General features: G+C 38.0%; 1 protein-coding gene across 5 annotated transcripts in view; it reads left to right on the top strand.

Annotated features, from left to right (window-relative positions):
• The first annotated feature begins 897 nt into the window (after window positions 1-897).
• LOC122986693 (vacuolar protein sorting-associated protein 13B-like) overlaps window positions 898-20,698 on the top strand; it is a 342,876-nt gene continuing 323,075 nt past the window's right edge. For 3 of the 5 annotated variants that reach the window (XM_044358002.1, XM_044358001.1, XM_044358004.1), the window contains exons 1-3: window positions 906-1,041; window positions 2,727-2,885; window positions 4,644-4,787. In XM_044358002.1, the coding sequence (XP_044213937.1) occupies window positions 2,739-2,885; window positions 4,644-4,787 (291 nt within the window). In that variant the 5' untranslated portion in view covers window positions 906-1,041; window positions 2,727-2,738. Of the gene's footprint in view, window positions 1,042-2,726; window positions 2,886-4,643; window positions 4,788-20,698 lie in introns of all 5 variants that reach the window. The other 2 variants (XM_044358006.1, XM_044358007.1) reach the window with 2 other exon arrangements.

The raw sequence follows: 20,698 nt of genomic DNA, 5'->3' as shown, positions 1-20,698 counted from the left end.
TCTTGAAACACCTATACTCTTTTCTTAGAATACAGTTTTTGTCAATATTCATCATTCATTTTATTTGCCACTGCATTTTCATTTACAGTAGTCTGTTTCTTTTTTATTCCAGTAACAGTAGCTATACTGTAAATTTAAGTGAGCAGTTACCAGTTGCATATGTCAACATAGTAAGTGTTTAAGGTGAGACCAGCCACCTGATAAAAAGTTTGAAAACAGACAAGTCACCTGTGTGACTGAAAGGCAAAGATCCTTTGATTAGCCTCCATTATTTACTTTCATTGACTTTGCACAAGTCTCGCTGTCACTATCTAAAGGGAATCTCTGTCCTTGAATCTTGATTTGCGATGGAAATGAATGACATTGCCTACTTTTAAAAAAAATATTTCAATCATTTCGAGGAAAAGTGTCCTTCACAGTGACACTATTTGTGAGGTCCCTCAGCAAAGGTGAGCTTCCATATAAGGGCTGGGGGCGTGCCAAAGAGAGTACAAATATTACGTGTAGTGATGCCTTCCTGAACTCTCCGTAAATTTCTACATATTCAAGAGGCCGGCGTTCAGACTACGAACACCTTTTGATTAGACTAGCCTACTGATTTTTAAAAACAAAATATGTGCCACTATTTTATTTTCTAAATCCAACTTACACTACGGCACCTGCTTCTGCAGCAGCTGGATCTAGAAGACACTGTGCATCAGGCAATTGCTTGATGTTCTCGTGGATTTATTTTGAGTGATCACCGAAGTTGGTTCTCTAAATATCAAATTTCGCCGACTGATGTATAACAGGGGATTTCTAGCGTTTCTCTTGCCACTATTTTGTAGCACTATAGGCTTAGTGCTTTGAAACTTTGAAACTCACGTTTCCTACAGAAATGAAAGGCAACACCAGGCATACGGAAGCCGCGTTGATGTTTACTGATGACGTTTGGGCTGAAGCTATTGAGAGATGTGGCTAACGCTAGTTAACGGGATGAATTTGTTACCTTAACTAAACGTTGAATTCAAGAAATAGCTACAGGATACAAGCGGGAGTCAAGTAAGGACAGATTTTTCTTTTTTGCCTTTGACCACACGTTTTAGTTTGCTGAAACGAAGTTATGGCGACTTATTGTCAGCAGTTAGCTTAGCTTCTTTGCTCTGCTGCTTGTATTGCAGAGATGACAGGAGATCATAGTTAGCCTCTCTGGCTAACTACTCCGCAGTTAGTTACATTTCTTACTACGTAGCATTGCACTATTTCATTTAAAAACAAGTTATATTTAGCTACATTGCTCTGCATTAGGAAATGGAGTTGCGAACTAACGTTACTACTGGGTTTCCCCTTTAGTCGCCAGCACAAGAAGTGAAATGACTTTAGCTAGCACGCTAATTCAGGTACTAGTGTGAATTAAAATTAAGCCATTTAAAAGTAGAACCGCTGACATTCATTTTTAAAAAGTTAGCTGTTAGTTAAAGCTCGACCTCCGTCATCCGCGAATAGAATAATCTTTGTGCGTCTGTTGAGCTTCAATATCAGCTAGCCTATATGTGGAGTTACATCTTCAGCTTTCCTGAATAACTTATAATTTGGTTAGTTTTTAAATGCTCATTTCATATTTACGACCCTTCCATTACAGGATAAAGATGTGACGTTTACAGACTGTCAACCAAGGAGCATTTTCTCTGTCTTAGTGAGGGTTAGAACCAAAACAACCTGCACTTTTTGCTATAAAATTGTAACATATGGACATAGAGCAGAATTTACAGACACTTGTCATAGCTGGAACAGCACAGGTGCCACTAATTATTAAATGCACAGTAGTGAGAACTGGCACACATGAATGATAAATTAATATTATAAAATACAAAATGTGCAATACATTTCACTTACAACTGTATACTGTATCTGACCAGGCTGTATGTACTATACATAACCACCTACTAGATGGAAAGTAGTGGGTTTTTTTTTTTTTTTTTACCATGTAATATTCATCTCATCCCTCCTTGCACTTTTCACTTCTATGCACTATTTGTATCCTGTTTACAATTCACAAAAAATGGTTTCACTTGTATATAGTCATTCCTGGTGTATATTTCTGAAGCTTGTTGTGTTGTTATTCTGTGTAAGTACACTGAGAGCCACTAAGCCGGAGTCAAATTCCTAGTATGTTTGAACATACTTGGCCGATAAAGATGAAGATTGATTACACCTGTCCTCTTGTGCTATGATATATCAGAATATCTACTATGATAAATGTCTATGCTCTGGCCTGGCAGTAGTGTTTTTTAATAAGACTGGGATACAATGGCGAAAGGGGATTTATTACATAAATACTGTAATGTACAAATAATGACCGCATTACCTCCTGAGTGATTGTGGCTGAGGAGGTAGAGCAGGTCATCCACTAATCAGAAAATCGGTGGCTCGATTCCCGGCTCCTCCAGTCCTCATGTCAAAGTGTCCTTGGGCAAGATATTGAACCTCAAATTACTCCCGATGGCTGTGCCATAGGTGTATGAATGTGTGTGTAAATGATTAGATCCTTCTGATGAGCAGGTTGGCACCTTGCATGGCAGCCCCTGCCATCGCATATGAATGTGTGTGTGAATGGGTGAATGTGGCTTGTAGTGTAAAAGTGCTTTGAGTGATCAGAAGACTAGAAAGGTGCTATATAAATGCAGTGCATTGACCATTTACCATTAAATAACATCACAATGTTTTGTTCAATTTTTGATGTTTAGGACAGGGACAAGATGTTGGAGTCCTATGTCACACCGCTCCTGATGAGCTATGTGAACAAGTATATCAAGAATCTGAAGCCATCTGACCTTCAGCTGTCTCTCTGGGGAGGAGATGTGGTGCTCAGTAAGTTGGACCTGAAGCTGGATGTGCTGGAACAGGTACTGTAAAGAATGCAACCTCTGCTATCATTAACTTTTTCACACGACCAAGACAAGAATGATTGTGATGACAGACGCTGTATTTTCACATTTAATTGTGCATAAACACAACACTCACTGTGGTAATTGTTGTTTACAGGAATTACACGCAGTTCTGATGGATCATAATTGTGGGCTATTGCTCAGTGCTGCTAGTGGGAGAAATATGAATTATTTATACATCTATAAATAAATATTTATATATATTTAATTAAATATTATTATTTATTATTAGTATTTTTGTTTCCATAGACACTTAATGGTCCATACTGCGTGATCCACACATGTTCTTAGCCACTGGTATGATCCTTAGCTGTGATTCTTTCTAATACTAAATCTCTTTCTATATCAACAAGAAATATATATTTACATTTCACATCTTAATCTTAACCACAGGGGATTAAAGGTGTGTTTGCCCATACTTGTTATTTTTGTACTGATTTTTTTTGTAGTTTACTGCACTTTTGTTTATTGCATTTATTCATTAACATTGGTCATCCAGGTACATACAAGATATAGCTAAGCTAGTAATGGCTAGCATCTCTTTTTTTAAATGAATAATTGTAGCATTTTGGTCCCTCAAGCTAATCATGTGAACATGACCATGCTAACATTGCTGAAAGTCTTTACAGTAAGGTCAGATTTTAAGTTGTTTTACTTATAACATAAAATAAATCAATGGGTGGAGGATAAGCATGTCCCTCACTAGCATATTTTTCCATTCAGGTTTGTCTACATATTAGCTACAGTGTGTGTAGCTAAGATGTCTTGCCTTGATTAGAATGAGAAAAGAACCACAGCTGTGCTGTTTAGCCAAGCACAGATACAGTATCTTTAGTGTCATTTTGGAGGAAGTTTGATAGATTTACTCCGATATTTTGCTCTGCAGTGTTATTTTGACACAGTGTTCTTTTTTACACTTGTAATGTCTGGATTAGATCAATCTGTCACAAGTTAAAAGAATTTTCTTTTCTCTAGAGCGGGTTCTGACTGCTTCTGAAGAGCAGACCAAAACACTACCTAACCCAACAGAGATTGTGATGAAAGTTCTTATTGGAAGCAGCTTTAAGCCAACCAACAGTGGGAATTGTGTTAAGATTTTGATGTGTGATGCCACGTCAAAACCTGGCCAATTGTCCTCCCTTTGCCTTTTCTTTATTGCAGTTAATTTGAAGAGTACCTCATTTAAAATGTGTAATTAGAGATAATCTTCTTAATATGAAGAGTAATTTTAAATGAAACATTGTGGGAGTTATCGAGCAGACATGCTGTAAATCCATGACAGCTTTTCCTCAAAAATATGTTTGGTTATTTGTTTTTTGGCTTGGATTTATCGAGGAGGCATGTGAAGTCTGTGTGTAGGCAGTCTGGTTTCATGGGACTTTTCATGTTCTCACACAGAGTAGTTCAAGATGCAGAACATTTATTCCTTTGCCTCTGAGAAAATCTGACTGATTTTGTTAAAAGCGTGACCAATATGTAATCTGTAGCTGTTGTTTTTACTATCCTCTCGTCTTCAAATATTAGTTTCAAAGAGCGGTTTAGGAAATGGATGGATGAAGGTTCCAAGTGTTCCTTTAGTCTAAGCAACCATATTGCCTCATGCCCTTTACAATGTTGTCTGTATGGCAGATGTAATACTATAGTACATGTTATTCAAACTATAGTTTCATAGCTATCTGTTCTTTTTATCTTTATTATGTCTTTGCATATTTATAGGAGCTGAAGCTGCCCTTTACATTCATGAGCGGTCATATCCATGAGCTGCGTATCCATGTACCGTGGACCAAGCTGGGCTCGGAGCCCGTAGTCATCACCATCAACACCATGGAGTGCATCCTCAAGCTGAGAGATGGAGCTCAGGTTAGTTCTTTACTGGTATGAGAAACATGTTATCCTCGAATTCACTACAGGGCCAAAACAAGGCTGGCCAGATCTTCTTGTTATTTATGTGAAATTCTTCCTCATGCCAAAGTTAAGCTCTCTCATTCCTTTTTCTCTCTGTGTTACCAAGAAGTTTTGTAATGGCCTTTGTTTTAAATGAAAAAGGCCTTTTTAAAAAACATTTTATTATTATTTTTTGTGAGCAACATGTTGAACTTTTTGACCCTGTCAAGCTTCATCCTGTGATGGGGTTGCTGTGACAAAGGCGTATTACAATCTCAGGTTTTATGTAAAATCAAATGAAAAGACAATACAACCATTTCATTTTCAATTTGTGGTGAATCCTTAAAGTTGCAGTAATGTCATCTTGTATTTGCAGCAATCAACTGCAAATGCATCAGTTATTTACAAATACTTCTCATGTTTAAATATTATATATTGTTTATTGAAAAAGTCACAGGTATTCTTTTTAATGTTAAAGAAGAAGGCAGTTAAGTACAGTGCAATTAGAAAGTATTATTATGTTTTTCATTGTTTTGACATAACTAGGTATTTGGAAGAAGACACAGTTACTATGAAGTTAAAGTACTGTTGTTCTTATTCATATTGGTTAAACAAGACTAATAACCATTTTCGCATGTTGTACATACATAGTTCCCACAGCAGGTCAATGAACCTAAACATATGGACAAGGTCATCAAGGAAGTTTTCATGGCTAGTGGATGTTATAAATGGCCAAATAAGACACATGACCTCAATCCAACTGGACAAGGTTTCACAGATTGAAGGCAAAAAGCAAGAGGCAAAGAGGGAGGTACAGGGCTGGGAGAGCAACACCAGGGAAGATACAAAGAGTCTGCTAATGTCTGTGGGTTGTAGACTTTGTTGATATTAAGTGCAAAGGATTTGCGACCAAATGATAAATATAATGAATGTATATAAGCTTTTGTTAACTCGTCCTATTACTTTCTGTCCCCTAAAATTGCAAGACTACATATAAAAAGTGGCGCAATATCTACGATGTTCATCTGATGTGAATGTAAACATTCTCAAATTACAGCTAAGACTCATTTAGCATTTAAACCTCAAAGTTACTGAATTTAGTTTTATTAAAAATCCAGCGTGCTGGAAGCCACAACTGTTAAAATTGTGTCATAGTCCTAATACTTTCTAAATACACTGTAAGAGCGAGGGTGTCAGGTAAAGTGCACTTACTATGGTTGCAGTTTTTAACTCCAGCTGTTTCTGAAAATTCTTAAATCAACTCCATCAACTGATCTGGCCCTCAGGAGTTTTACATCCCACTGCTCATACCACCTCTTTCTTCACATTGATTTGTTAGGCAAGGGTGTGCTCATTCAGCTAAATATGACACATTGTTTTTGGCTGTGCAACTCTAATTCAGAGGTTTCCATCTGTAATGAGCTGCTGCTGGCATGATAACAGCTATCTACCCCACACACAAGCATCAAAGTGAAAATATGAGTCTCGGTTCGCTAAGTCAGGAACATTTGTTATGGAATATTGTACTGCAGCCACACTTGGTAACGACAGAGCTCAACCATATTATTCCAATTTTGCTATGGTGTGGTGAGGCACTTCAGAGGCAGGGTTTAAACTTGCTAATTTGACACAGCTAAGTAGCAGTTGTTTTTGTCTTTCTCATCTATGCTTAATTAGTCTTGATGATTTGGGTCTGATGAGAAATGTACTAAAACAATAGGAAAGCAAACAAAGATAACACTGCCTCATGTAGGTGAAATTATGAATTTGTGCTTTTTTAAACAGTGATTTGGATTTTGATCAACATTTTCAAAGGCTTCTTGGGTGAAAAAAAATCTGTTGTGTACAGAAAGTGCCGTAACGATAGTCTGCAATGAGGAGGACTTTTCAGAGTTTGGGGATGAAAGTGTGTGTTCATTCATACCAACAAAATTAACTATTTACACGTCCTCTTTCAGTTTATCAAGAGATGTGTCTGCCTTTAATTTAAAAAAAGATGGACTCAGGATAAAACCTATTTTAGCTATTGTTTTTATTGTTGTTTTTTCTCTGTTATTTAAATATGGTTGGTTCTACTTTGTCAATATGACCTCCCCTCAGGAAAGCACTCTCACTTAGCACATTTCTTCCTTTAAAAAGAGCTTCATTGACCAGAAATATTCAGAAAACTCAAAACTTCCAGGTGACTTTAATAAATTTGACCAGTTCTGTTTGCTATTTGGCCATGTCTGTCTTTAGCATGTCACTGCTCTCTTTTTTATTTAGTCTCCAAGCAGTGAGCACTGCTTCTCTGTCACAAAATTTATAATTACAGATGGTTTCACATCTCTGTCAGATCAGGATGCTTAAGCAACAAGAGTGTGATTTTTAGCCTTGTAAATTTATCATTTAAAACTTTTTGATCCCTATCATGCATCATCATGGACATAAATCTGAAATCAGTTATCCTAAGAGAAATATTTATATTATTGTATTTAGGTTAGTCATAAATATTTTCATTTTTGAAGTGTGGAATATGAATGACATATTTCTTATATTTATTTTTGCAGAAGAGCCTGGTGCCTTTGCCACCCATGCAGTTTACAAAATTGAAAGTGTAGCTCAGTGCTGGCCCTTTATGGGAAGGTTGAAGTTTCAAGGCCAGATGTCCCAGAAGAAACACATTTCAAGGGAAGTCAATTACAGCTAATTATATAGACTGCGGCAAAAAGATTTGTAACACATGAGCTTGAGCTGCCCAGAACTAATGGTAAATATCATACTATGCAGGTGGCTACTGCTCAAGCGATCAGGTTTCTAGTTAGATGGAAATTTAAACTTGTTTTTTATGCTTCATACACAGCTTAAGGTCATGTACCAGTACTGATACCGGTGTAATACATGTAGTCTCAAAACAACTATTTGTTACAGATGTTTTGTAAAGGCTTCCAGTCAAGAAAAGATTTTGGGGGAATTGCAAATGACGTTTGGACAAATTATTCAGTGGTATGTACACCCATGAGACATAATTTGGAGCAAAGCCAGACTCACAGCAGAAGTCCTTCTAGCATGAGGAATTTAAATGAGCCGCTACACTTCTCTCCTATGCGAGTGGGAGGCAGTAGGGCCCCGACTGACTACTGTGTTCGTAAGCCAAGAAAAAGCAGCCAGTTTCCTTATATCCTTTAGATTTGTGTCATTTGGTAATGTGTATTAGCTTCATTTCATGTTCATTGCACTTTCAACATAGTTAGAACATTAGAAAACAGGATTATTGGCCATTTCATCTCTGTGGTGGCAGGTTCCCACTCTGGTCAGCTGATTTCCTTGATTGAAGGAAAAGGTCTGAGGGCCTTTGTCACATTAGTCTCACAGAAACTAGATTATATTTCTCTGGGGGTTACAACATATCCTGTTCATATACGTGTCAGGCCCTGCTCCAGTTTTAATCAGGTTCTAGCAGAGATGCAGGGAGTTTGGCATAAGTACATGCAAAACATGGGCTATGACAGTTCTCCCTGAAGCCCTCAAGTAATTTGGGTGATGGCCCACAGGATTTTCAAGAAGCAGAAAAATTGATCTGTGTATGGAAAATCTTACATTTTAAATTTAGTAGATTCTTTTGTCCAGTAGAGACAGGAACTTTGTGGTGGGACTTCTGCGGCCAAAGTGTGGAAATGATAAATTATATCATTAATATGGTTTGTTTTCATAATTACAGTTAAAGCTTGAGCACTGGCCTGTAAAAACATCCGCACGTCTTTTGAAGTTCATTAAGGGTTGTGTAATTTGACCAAAATTATTTGGAGCTTTTTAATGTTCGTGTTTCCCCTCGAGAGGAACTGGGTAATATTAGGGATATTCAGATTGCTCAATAGGGCCCATCTGCAAAGCACCAAGAGCAGTTCACAATTATAGTTTCCAGCAAATGTGGAAATTTGGGCGTTTAGCAGCAGTTGGAGATTACAGCTCCTGCTGACAGTGTAATTGCTTAAAATAAGCTGTAATGAGGACTTGTAGAGCAGAAAGTATGGTAATAGTTGTCAACTTGTTTTTGACATTAATTTTACAAACCGGAGGCCATTTACAAACAAAATACATAGGTTCCTCTATGTGTATTATTGTGTCCTAAAGTCACATGATGCTCTGAGGCAAGCTTAGAAATCATCATTTGAAGATTAGACATCGTACATGCTTTTTTTTAGCATGTATCTCTGTTTTCAAATCTCTACCATCCTTGTTTAGTTTCCAAATGTATTGTAGCCCATATATTTTACTATTCGGTTTAAATCCAAAAATTCAAATGATTGTAGTTCATGTACGAATTGAATTATTAGTGTGGACATCTCCATGTGAAATTAAACTAAGCCCTCATCTATGCGTAAGAGCTCAATGTATGTAACAGGAGATTGGTCATGGGGATGAAAGGGTTTTGTAGTAGTCAACTTCTTTCTTCTGGTGCAAAGACACACACAATGTGTCCCCTCTTGAGTTACTTGATATGAATAAACTGTTTGATCTGTCGCCATTCTAAATTAAAAAGCAATCTGAAAATGTCAAGAGCTGTACAGGGTGAAACAGTGGGTTTAAATCTGTCAGTCTATATACAGAGCTCCTATGAAAACTGGAGTTATTAATAGAACTCATAAGGTCTCCATTAAGTATCTTATTTGCCCCATGGAAGTCTCATGGAGGGGGTTAGCAGTCATTTCCACTGTTTCTATTTTCTCCATACCAAACTCTTCACATTCTTGAAATGTTTTCTATATTTGAGTCATTAGGTGGTGTGGTCATTTAAAGGACCAGTGTGTAAGATTTAGTGGCGTTTAGTGGTGAGGTTGCAGATTTGCAACCAAATTAATACACCTCCCCTCCCCCTCCCCTTCCAAGTTTGGACGAGAACCTATGGTGGCCGCAAAACTCGTAAAAAACACACAAGGCCCTCTCTAGTGTCAGTGTTTGGTTTGTCTGTTCTGGGCTACTGTAGAAACATGGCGGTGCAACATGTCGGTGGCCTCTGTTGAAGAGGACCCGCTCCCTATGTAGATATAAAGGGCTCATTCTAAGGTATGGAAAACACAATGATTCTTATTTTCAGGTGATTATACCCTAATTAAAACATACTTATGAATATTATATTCCATTTCTGCCAAGTCTGTCCTGCTAGATGCCACTAAATCTTATGCACTGGTCCTTTTAAAGTTTTTAGTTCAGATGTCGGGGATTGGAACAGGTCTGCGGTCTGACGCATTTGGTTAAAGCATCACCGCCTTCAAGCTTCCCCTTCTTGAAGAGATACTTAAAACCTCTGGAGGGAGAAAGAATCTCTTCAGATTTTCTTTGTGGCTTTTTTTAGAAGTTGTGTTCTTGTATTTGTAGATAGTTGTAGCACATGAACAGAAATAGGCAAAACTGAACTCAGGCCTTAATGAAAGACATTGATGTAATGTAGCAAAATTACGGGCAAATTTTTTTTTTCTTCTTGACATCTTGGTAAACTGCTCCAGATGTTGAAGATGAGGTGTGATCAGCAAAGACAGAGAGGAACTGGCTGGACAGCAGTTACAGTAACACTCCCAAGCACTCTTTATTTTTTATGAGACAAAGATAAGGGCTTGGGTTTACCGAGGAGAGCCTCTCTGGTTTTGGCTCAGCTCGCTGCTTGATCTGGGAGTTTTATGGCCGCTGAGTGCATTTGCCACTGATGTGGAGGTTCTGATTGATGCATTGCCTCAAGATGATTTGGGGAGGTGCCTCTGAGACTTGTTGGTTTGGCATATGGTCCAACTAGGCCCTTTCTTCTGTTAGATTCCTTCCAAACTATTTTTAGGGCTTCACACCACCAAACAGCATTACTCCTAAATAATGGGTAATACATGTGAATTAGGGATCCCCGTCTTGAATTCTTAAAAACTCAAAGTTGGTATTCTTTCACGAAATCTACCACTTAATAGAAGCAATTACTACTTCAGAAGTTAAACAGAAATGTATAGATGTGATACATGACTTTTGAATGTCAAACTATTATTTGCACACATGTTTTAAAACATGGTGACCTCAGATGCACAGTTGATTCCCTGTTTTGGAGCTGTTGTACTTTGGATGCTAACGCTTTAACGTGTGGTTTCACCACTCGGGTTGAATCCACAACCCACTAAATAGGAAACCTTTGATGTATGGACTGTTACCACCTTCTGTGTGTAGCCTGTTGTGGTGTTAGTAATGCTTTACTTTATGGTTTAAATTAAGAAACTGCAATTCTTGTTGATAGACTGTGAATATGTTACAGAGTGACAATTAAAACATTCAACACATTTTATGTAAATAAAGTCTCTAAAATTCATTTTTAATGAGGACGATATTATTCAAAAATGTCAGTGTGATTTAGTACATTATTATGCAATCAAATATACCTTCACTGTCAGTCTCCATAGTATACAGTCTCTTGTGACTGAATGAGACCCAGTCTGTTTGTGCTTGTGCAACTCTCATCTTTCACAAGTCAGGAAACACAAAGGAAAAAGTTAAACAAGTAAAAGAAAACAGCCTGTGGGAGTTTGCAATCAGATAGCACAAACTGGATAATCTCTGTCCCGATGCCATCCGGAAATCTTGCCTTTGATTCTCCGGCTCGCAGGGAGCAAATGGCTTACAGAGATTGCACCATAAATCCGTCTGATCATCAGCTCAGCGGGGCCTTGTCTTCAGGACTGAGGAGACAGAGGGTGAAGACATGGAGCTTTGGAGAATCTATTTTCCTTGAATCCATCCCCTCGTAGCAGTAACAAAACCCATCTCTGACTGATAATAAAAACATGGAGTAATGTTGGCACACTGTGGATTCCTCAGGCAGGTTGGAAGCCAGAGCAAGTGTTCTGATGAGAGACAAAGAGAAATATAGAGAGACAAAAGTAGGTTAAACATCAGAGAATATTTACTCGGGAGTGGTTAGGAAAGGGCCTATGTGTGTAGGCGTTTATATTTGTTTTTGTATTTGACCATTTTGTCTTAAGAATGGCAGCATTTCCATGGCTATGAAGATGAAGGCTCCAGAGTGTTTATAGTTTGTCAGGCATTCATGTAAACTTCTCCTGAAAGCACATGTCCATTGTTTGTTTAATGACCCATCCACAAATTTGCCCTCTAACAATTGAAATACGCGCAGGGATGTGCATAAGTTTAACAAATTGTCAACCAATAACATCAGTGTTTTGACTCATATTGGCAAGACTGGGAGATGTTTTGGGTGAGACTGGATCTGATGACAGTGGAGACTATGACCAGAGATGAAGGTTCCCACTGTCTTGGTCCTACAAACTATGTTTGTAGCCTCAAACCAACCCACTTGGTGACAGGATTGTTCATATATAAGGAAAGCTTGGATGTTGTAATAATGCTGAGATTTTCTGGGCTTCATTTCCTGATAACAATTGATCTTAAAAGTTAATCCCCCTTCAGTCAAAAATGTGTTCTTCTTTTTCCTACAGTTGGATGTTTGAGCTTCACTGTGCAGAATGATGTATGTAAAAATGGTAAATGGCTGCATTTATATAGTGCTTTTATCCAAAGAGCTTTACAGTGTTTTTCACTCAGTCATTCACACACTCACTCACACACAGATGTCATGCAAGGTGCTGGCGCAACCATCGGGAGCAATTTGCGGTTCAGTATCTTGCCCAAGAACACTCTGACATGCGGACAGGAGGGGTTGGGGGTCGAACCGCCCACTTTCTGATTATTGGATGACCCGCTCTACCTCCTGAGTCACAGCCGCCAGTATGTGAGAGTTTGACACTAGAAGGCTGTTTTCACATTCATCTGTTGAAAGTGGAAAATTTCTATGTTTAAAAAAAAATGTGAGTTTAAGGCGTGTACTTACGAGCATAATTTGTGACATCATAACTAGTTTGGGAGCCAACCCTGGTCCAGTATACCATTTACACAAGTTTGATGTAGAAAGTTGAAGCCTCCAGTGCGCATACACTGAGAATGGTCATTTCAATGAAGTAGGAGGCATCTTGTGTCCAGCAGTTAAACTTCTGATATGTACAATGAGGGAGAATGAGGAGGTGTCATTTTAATGTGGGTAATTGGAGTTTTTTTTTTGTTTTTGTTTTTTAAAAACCATATCAGACACACATTATTAATACAAGCTGTGTATTTTTAAATGTCTTAAAACATGTCTGGAGTGGATCTTTAAGAGTATTTTCTTAGCGTGTTCACAGAAACAAATTTCTACACGCAGTTCCCAAAGAAGTACTTTAAAAGTGCACACCGTTCTTAATGTCGACTGTCCGTGGTGCTGAAGATGATACTGAGTACATTTGAAATAAAAATTTGCATATTTGACTGTGCGTAAGCCGTGTTATATATTGAAAATACACACATCCCATAGCGTAAATGTTGCTACACAAGAACTACACAAAGAAATGTTTTATACTTGAAATTGTTCAGTATGAAAACGAAAGCTTAATGTGCAGTAAACAGTCTACAGCTTCCAGCTTGCTGCCTTTTATTATTCATGTTACTGGGTGGAAGTCAGTTTAAGAAATTAAACGTTTTCTGTATTAGACCTGCTGTATGTAAGCGTGTGGCAAACAACATATGTACCATAAATTAAATGAAAAGAGAAGATTCAGAACCTGAAAATATACCATCAGGAAAATGTCATTTTAGCCAGAAGAGATGAATATTTTTGGTGAGAGCATAGAGAGGGGGACAGTGATGACAGAAAATGTCAGATCAGTTGTTAAAATCAATTCTTGATTTAATGTGTATGTGTTATTTTAGTTTTATGTTCTTATTTTCTAAGTTATACATTACACATTAATTTTATATCAAATGTCACTTAACAAAGAACAGTGTTCATGATAAAATTATAGACTTAAAAATGCAATAAACATGTATAGTTTTTGGTTCCTCCTGCAGCTGCTGGAGCTTCTTAAGATGCTGTTAGCCTCCTACAAGTGGGTAGGAGTCACTTTTTAGCTCACAATCATATCTAAGAGTGTCTTCAGTTGTGATGCTGTTGGGAAACTCTTCTTAAGATTAAGGAGATTCGTAAGATGGATTTTACGATCATGTTAGCCTTAAGATACTTTTGGGAAACAAGGCTCTGGTCAGTAAGTCTGTTTCATGCTGAGTAAAAAGTCTACAAGCCAAATAAATAGTTTCCAACAAATCATAATTCTAGGACTCAAACCAATCGTGTAATTCACTTTGCTATATCTGTTTGTCCCCTCATTCAAGTTCTCAGCTTCGTCAGAGTGACCTATTGCACTGGTCTCTGTTTGGCATTCCAGATTAATTTAAAGCATCTGCAGAAGGCAAAGCAAAACTGTGTCATTCCAGCTGAAGGCCTTGCAGCCAGCCACCATTGCCTTTGAGTCAGCTAACGATACACAACCCACAGTGTTACACTGCTTTGTCTTTGAGGTTTGGGTTCCTGGTGGGATGAGGTTACTTCAGCTCCTCAGACAGTCTTCAGACACAGGAAAGCAGTTGGGGGAAAAATTAAACCCAGCGGCTTCCTGCATCCAGTGAGTCAAGTGGTGATCAATACATTCTGGGCAGGATGCTGCCGCTCCACAGCTTAATCCTTGCTCTCAGGCCATCCGGACTACAGCAATCCCTCAGTGGAGCTTATTATTTGCTGGGTGCTCCTGGTGATATTGCAGTCTGGGAAACGAATACCTTGCAATTAAGGTTAATGTTTGCTTTATTAGTACTTTCTTCTGACAGAAATTCTGGGAAGATATTGTGTTTTAGTTAGGTTTGCTTTATTATTCTTAAATCTAAACAGACATTGTTAAAAATGATTTAGTTTTTTGGTTGTTGTTCAGAGTAAGGCCACCAGATTTGACTTTTTTCTTTTTTTCCTCTTCCTGTAATTGCGTTAAACATATTTATAGAGATGGACACATCTCACTTTTTAAGTTTACTTTGGGTGAGACGGAAAGGCACAAAAAGGAGTAACACAGTAACTCGGTGCCTTTGTGTGTAATTTCTTAGTGGCAAAAGGTAGGCTGTATGCCTCCATGTTACACAAACTGTGGGTGGTCTGTGTTTTATGTCTCAGGGTGAGTGTGTGCTCCATTTAGCAGACCCTCACCCCTTTGACCCATGAATAATTTCACTCTTATTATAGAAATGATAATGCCATATAAGGAAGGACATTTTAACCACTTAAATTACCTATGGAGAGCTAGTAGCAAGCTTTTTGGTAGAGTGTGAATCTTTTATTTTTCCTTATATTAGATTCTATTATAACACATTTTATATGTAAAGCTTTATGATTCTTAAAGCCAGAAGAATATTGATCCTAGTGTTGTTCAGTTGTAGCTCCCCTGCTCTACTTTGTGTGTTGGTATATGAGTTAGATTCCACGTACCCCAGAGTGTGCCGGAGTTGGTAGTGTTTGCTTTTATCTTGGCTGGCAAGGGCCCTTGTAATGTGTGGGTAAGAGAAGAAGAATGTGATATGAATAATTGCACAACATGTCACTCTCCATGGTGGGGGAGAGGAGAAAAGCAGATTGTGTGAGAGGGCATATGGTTAGCTGAAAAGATAATAAACATGCAGATTTAAGGAGTGTATCGCCCTGGCTTGACACAGACCATGTTGCCTCTCTAAAATGACCAACATGATAAGAACTGAACTTACATGTTATAATTGAGTTGCATTGGCTCCAAATCTTTCAGAAAAACTTTCAGACAGTTATAACTTCCAGTTGACAGAACAGAGATTAGAGATAATGAGATGCTGGTTGGTTGAGTTACAGTGCAAGTAGTATGAGGTACAATCATATTCACATTGAATCAAGCTGAAATTAATACTTTAAAGGTAAAGAGTAAGGCTTGAGATTTAAAGCGATGGTTTAAAAAGTGAAAAATAGGATGTGAAAGTTTAAAGGTTTGAATGTGTTTAGTAACTGCTTTTAATGTTTGCATGAATACAAAACTTTGACTTGCAGAGTTTTAACACATTGTTTAGAGATTCAAATCTGAAGCTGTGTATAGAAACTCTGAAATAAAAATGTAGTAAGATTACAGACATTATTATTTAAGGTTCTATATGTAAGAATTGTGAAGCAATTTACAAGTGTTAAGCTTTTTTTTATTGCCAATGAGTGAATGAGTTGTAACATAACTTCAAAATGAGACCTTCCCTGACTTTCTCGTTTGTCTGTGACAGCCTGTGGAATGATTTCTATGTGAAGGACCCGGTCCTGGTCGACTGCAGCTCACTTAACGGCCACCGGTGTCACTAATGAGAAGGAATTTCTGACTCTTAGAAATATAACCTATAAATGTTCAAATTTTAAATGTTCAAATCCCATTTCAAGTTTTCAAACCGTGTTTAAACCTTCAAATTCTAGTTCTGAGTATTTAACTCGACAGCAGACAGATCAGTGACATCATCCGAGGCAATTTGTCAGACTTCTCGTAGCTTACTCTGGAGCCACAAAAGGCCTTTTATACAACTTTTTTTCACATATGCAGTAGTACTCCTTAAGACCTAAACAGACTTTGATGTGTACAATTGGTGGAGTTCCCCTTTAAGGAATGAAGCATGTCTCTTTTCATTACACTGATGAAGACAATAAGAGACCTGAGATCCATGGACAAGGACTGGGTTATGGCTCCAAGATGTTACAAGGACGCAATTGAAATGATTTGTTTCCAAAGTAAGGTTGACAGTTTTCCATCTCTCAAGTTAGTTGATGAATGTTGACAGTACCTCAGTTGCTTTGGAACCCGGTGTATAAAAGCTATGCAAACATGAGGCCTGCTGCATTCCGCTTGCGTGCTCAAACCTCCTGCAATATGGCTTTGGTATTTCTCAACATTGACGGAAAGTCCTCTCCCATTTCTCTCTGTTTGATTTATTCTATCTTGCTGGTTTCAGAACATTGATACTCTCCAAGAACACTTAGGCCTCTACAGTTCGTGCCTTCCAGCTGCACCTCACATGTGCAATTAAGTTGTCAGAGTAGCCTCAGCCCCTGCTTGTGCTGTTCTTGGAGGCTGGTGCTTACATTGTTCAAGGGGTGCTTATGTCTTGTATTATGTGCCTAATATTGTATATGAAATGATGGGCGAAGCTGGGAATAGGGATGGCATAGTTTCTGAAAGATGGAAGTTAACAATGTTCACGGTCAAATCAGGTCCTGATAACTATTTGTCGACAACTAACCAAAATAAAGAGAAGATAGACAGATCTCTATAGGATGCTGATTGTATTTACCATTTACAAAAATCAATAATTAATTTCAATTGATAAAGCAAAATGACTGGTTTGCTCATATAGTGGAACTCCATTATAAATAACTGGCAAGTATCTAGGAAACTAGTGATTATTTGGATTAGAAATTAACGAACAGGTTAAATTAAAAACTTGCCCTTCGTTTGGGAAATCCCATATGTGAGACATAGTTGACTTGACTAAGAGGTGTGTGTCTTTTGCACATGCCTGTGTGTGTGTGTGTGTATGTCAGGGGTCTGTGTGGAGTGTTTTATTGTAGCTAACACATTGCAGTTATTAGCATTTAGGGGGTAGCTGTGCCAGCGTAAGCAGCATGCCTCACATGCTCAGCCTGGGCTTGTGGTTAGCTGATGGAGACATCTGAAGGACCAGAGCCTCTCAGATCTAAATCAGGAACAATTTCTCCCTTTTTCCCATTCTCTCTCTGTGTCTCCTTCTCTTTTGATTTTTTTCCCCCCACTTTCCTGTTGTCCCTCTCTGATTTTTCTTCTTTTCTGTCTTGGCTTTTTGTTGTCTTAACCATTCTTTCTCTTTCTCTTTTTTCCTATTCTTTCTCTTTCCTTTCTCCCTCCCTCCCTCCTTTGTGTTATCTCATTTTCACCAGTGATACAGCCAGGTGTGTCAGGTGCAGTGATACTTAAAGTGTTGGTCACCAGCAAGAACATGGTGTGTTAACATTAAGAGGTCACTGGGCAGAATTTGAATAGGCTCCAACGAAAAGAAAAAGGAGACAGCAGTGATTTAGACTGTTCAGCCTGGTTCCAAATTCCATCACGGCACCTACATCAGGACTAGTCACTAGCCTGTCTGAATTCCTTGTTCTTGGCTTTTAATCAAGCCTTGGGATTGGAGTTACTATGACTTAAAATCTTTTGTTTGAACAACAATTGAGGAAAACAAATATTGTTAGCTAGGATGAAAGAGCAGTGACCCCAGAGCTCCCTTTGCTTTGTAATGTATTATTGCTGACCTGCTTACTGTTGTGGTAAATGTCCAGCAAAAAAAAGCTATTTTGTAACAAAGAAACCGATTTCATGCACGAATACACTGGCTTTGAGATTTACTAGATTAATGGAGAATTATGCACACTTTAACTGGAGCAGCAACAGCTACTGTAGCGTGAACACAAGATTTGTTTCTGCTTGTATTACTTGAGGTTTGTTTATAAGACTAAAGAAAAAGTCTTAGGTTTTAAATCAATACCACAGAATGTAATAGATCTATAGTAGTGCTCAAATGTACCTAAACAGGTCACAGTTAGTAATGGACAATAATGGCATTGATCGGTCCATGTCACTAAGATGCTGTAAAACAGGCCTTTGTCAAAATGTCTATACATTGTTGAAGACATTTGAAGAGGGCATTAAGCTTAAGGCTTGACTTGTGGCTCTTAACAGTTAAGGTTGTTTTACCGTGTAGCACTTACTGTACATCAAGCCCTTGTTTTACAGATCTTTTATTTTTACAGTTCTGTTCTACAACTGTAACCAATCGTGTCCTCTCAGGTAAAGACAACGCAAGGACAATCCCCCAACAAGATGTCCAAACGAAATACAGAGACGTCAAGAAATCCGTCTGTTGCTCCCTGTGGGTCTGGTCCGTAACTGGGATCCCTGTTTGCCTTTGTTGTTATTCTGGGCATGTTGGAGGCAGATATTAAACATAGCCAGTTTGATTTGGGTACAGTGGAGGCACTCTTGGCAGAGATCTCCAGCATGACATCACCAGTACTGTCGTTGTGATTCTTCCCGCTTTAGAGTGAAATAGTTTTGTAATTGTGCAGTCTGCTTTTGGCAGATCCATTTGAATCTTTTCCATGCCCCTGAACCTCCTCTTTAATGAACATGTTATATTTTGGGCTTCTGAAAGAAAGAAGGCTTGGAAAATTAACCTAGAGCTTTTATTGTAACAGTTTGCAGGGATAACATGTACTTAGTAACACTTCTGCTATTACAGACCTTGTAAAAAGTTGCCCTCTTTCAAAATGATTCCAAAGAAATCCCACAAGTCTGTCTATTCTCTAATGTGGTCGGGCAATTATGTAGGTATGAAGGTTTTGAAAGACACAGATTACAGATAATTCATTTGACTCTAATGAAATAAACAAGTTGGATACATATTTTAATGGACTGTGTCTCCTTCATTTAAAATCAGAAGTATTTTGTTTATCTTACTGTTAATATTCAGTATGTGCTGAGTATTTACCACAGTTGCAATATGTGGTTTCACAAAAGATAATTGACTTGGAAAGACTACATAAGGAACACTATAGCTTTGCCTTTGACATCAGGAGGCAGCATGTTAATTATGTAACTGTGTTAACTGTGCATTTCATAACTGTCCTAAAAATCATCCACCCTTGCCATTTTTAAAGAGTTGCTGACTACTGAGTGTTTATATATTAAAATGTAGAAGTTTGTGATATGGTATTTAAGCTGCAATTCACCACACACTGTTGGATTATTAATAGAAACACTTCAGACTCCAAAATCATAAAAGTAGCTATATGTTTTGGTGGATTTGGTTACTCCTGTAAGCTGAACTTTTTCAGAATTTATCTCTGTTTTATTGATCTCATACTGCCTCACACTTTATTTGCTTAGAAAAACAAGGCTAAGTAATACACCAATTCAGTTTAAATACTGCAGCACACTGTGTACACTTCATGACTGTAATATTTCATTAGTGCAGTACATTCATTGTAAACGGGGATTTTCTTTCCCAGTAGTGGTTTTAATTACTTGAGGAGAGGGGAAAGAGAGAGATCACATTTTTGTAATGAGCTGTTTTCATTGAGATAATTATTCAGAATGTCACACGATGTGATATTCATCTGGGTTCATTTCGGGCCCTAATCCCTCCAATCTGCCATGGATTCCAGCTGCACAGCTCTACTTTGTTTTTAAGAGTATGGTTCTTTATATTTAGGCTGAATGTGTATATGCATTTGTACATGATGTTGTATTCAGTCATTAGTATATGATTGTGGTGTCTGTGTCGGTATCTACAGAAATTACAGAGCATAATAGTAATATTCAAGCACTTTTGCAGAGTGTTTTGAATGTGAAGGAGAGTGTGTGAAATTCAGTCCTTACAGCTTTGGCTTGCAGCGGCCTTCTCTAGTCTACCTCCGTTTTGAGGAGAAAATGAAACCCATGTCTTTAATCATGGTGTAATGGCTTTCTGCATTTGTTACAGTTTCATTAAAAACCCATTAGCAGCTAATTTTTAGTTGAGCTGATGGATGTGTTCGAAGCCAAGGGACGTTAAAGAAAAGGTAATTTGAGTCAACTGCGATGAGCTCTGTTCCCCTCAGCTTACATTCCACTGGGGTCGTCATCAATGGGCTGAGCAGCTTAAGTGTAAAAGAAGTGGCCACATACAATTTGACATTACTGGAACCGTTCCAAACTGTGACTGTATGTTTGTAACAGTAAGCCACTTTTCATGTCTCATTCCTCTTGGTGCCAGCTGGAAACCATTCTTATGAGAACTATGGTCATCACTTAAAACAAGGGAGAAAAAATTTTATATGATAATGTTATATGATAGAACTTTTAAATTAAAAAGCACCTTTAGGCTACAGAGTGAATGCTAGTGGAACAACATCACGTTGTTCCTGAGTGAGAACTGCACCACTGATT

The sequence above is a fragment of the Thunnus albacares genome, chromosome 8 (genome assembly GCF_914725855.1).
Source record: "Thunnus albacares chromosome 8, fThuAlb1.1, whole genome shotgun sequence".
In the NCBI taxonomy this organism is placed as follows: Eukaryota; Metazoa; Chordata; class Actinopteri; order Scombriformes; family Scombridae; genus Thunnus; species Thunnus albacares.
Note: the sequence above shows the minus strand (reverse complement) of the source record. Positions and strands in the feature narration are given on the sequence as shown.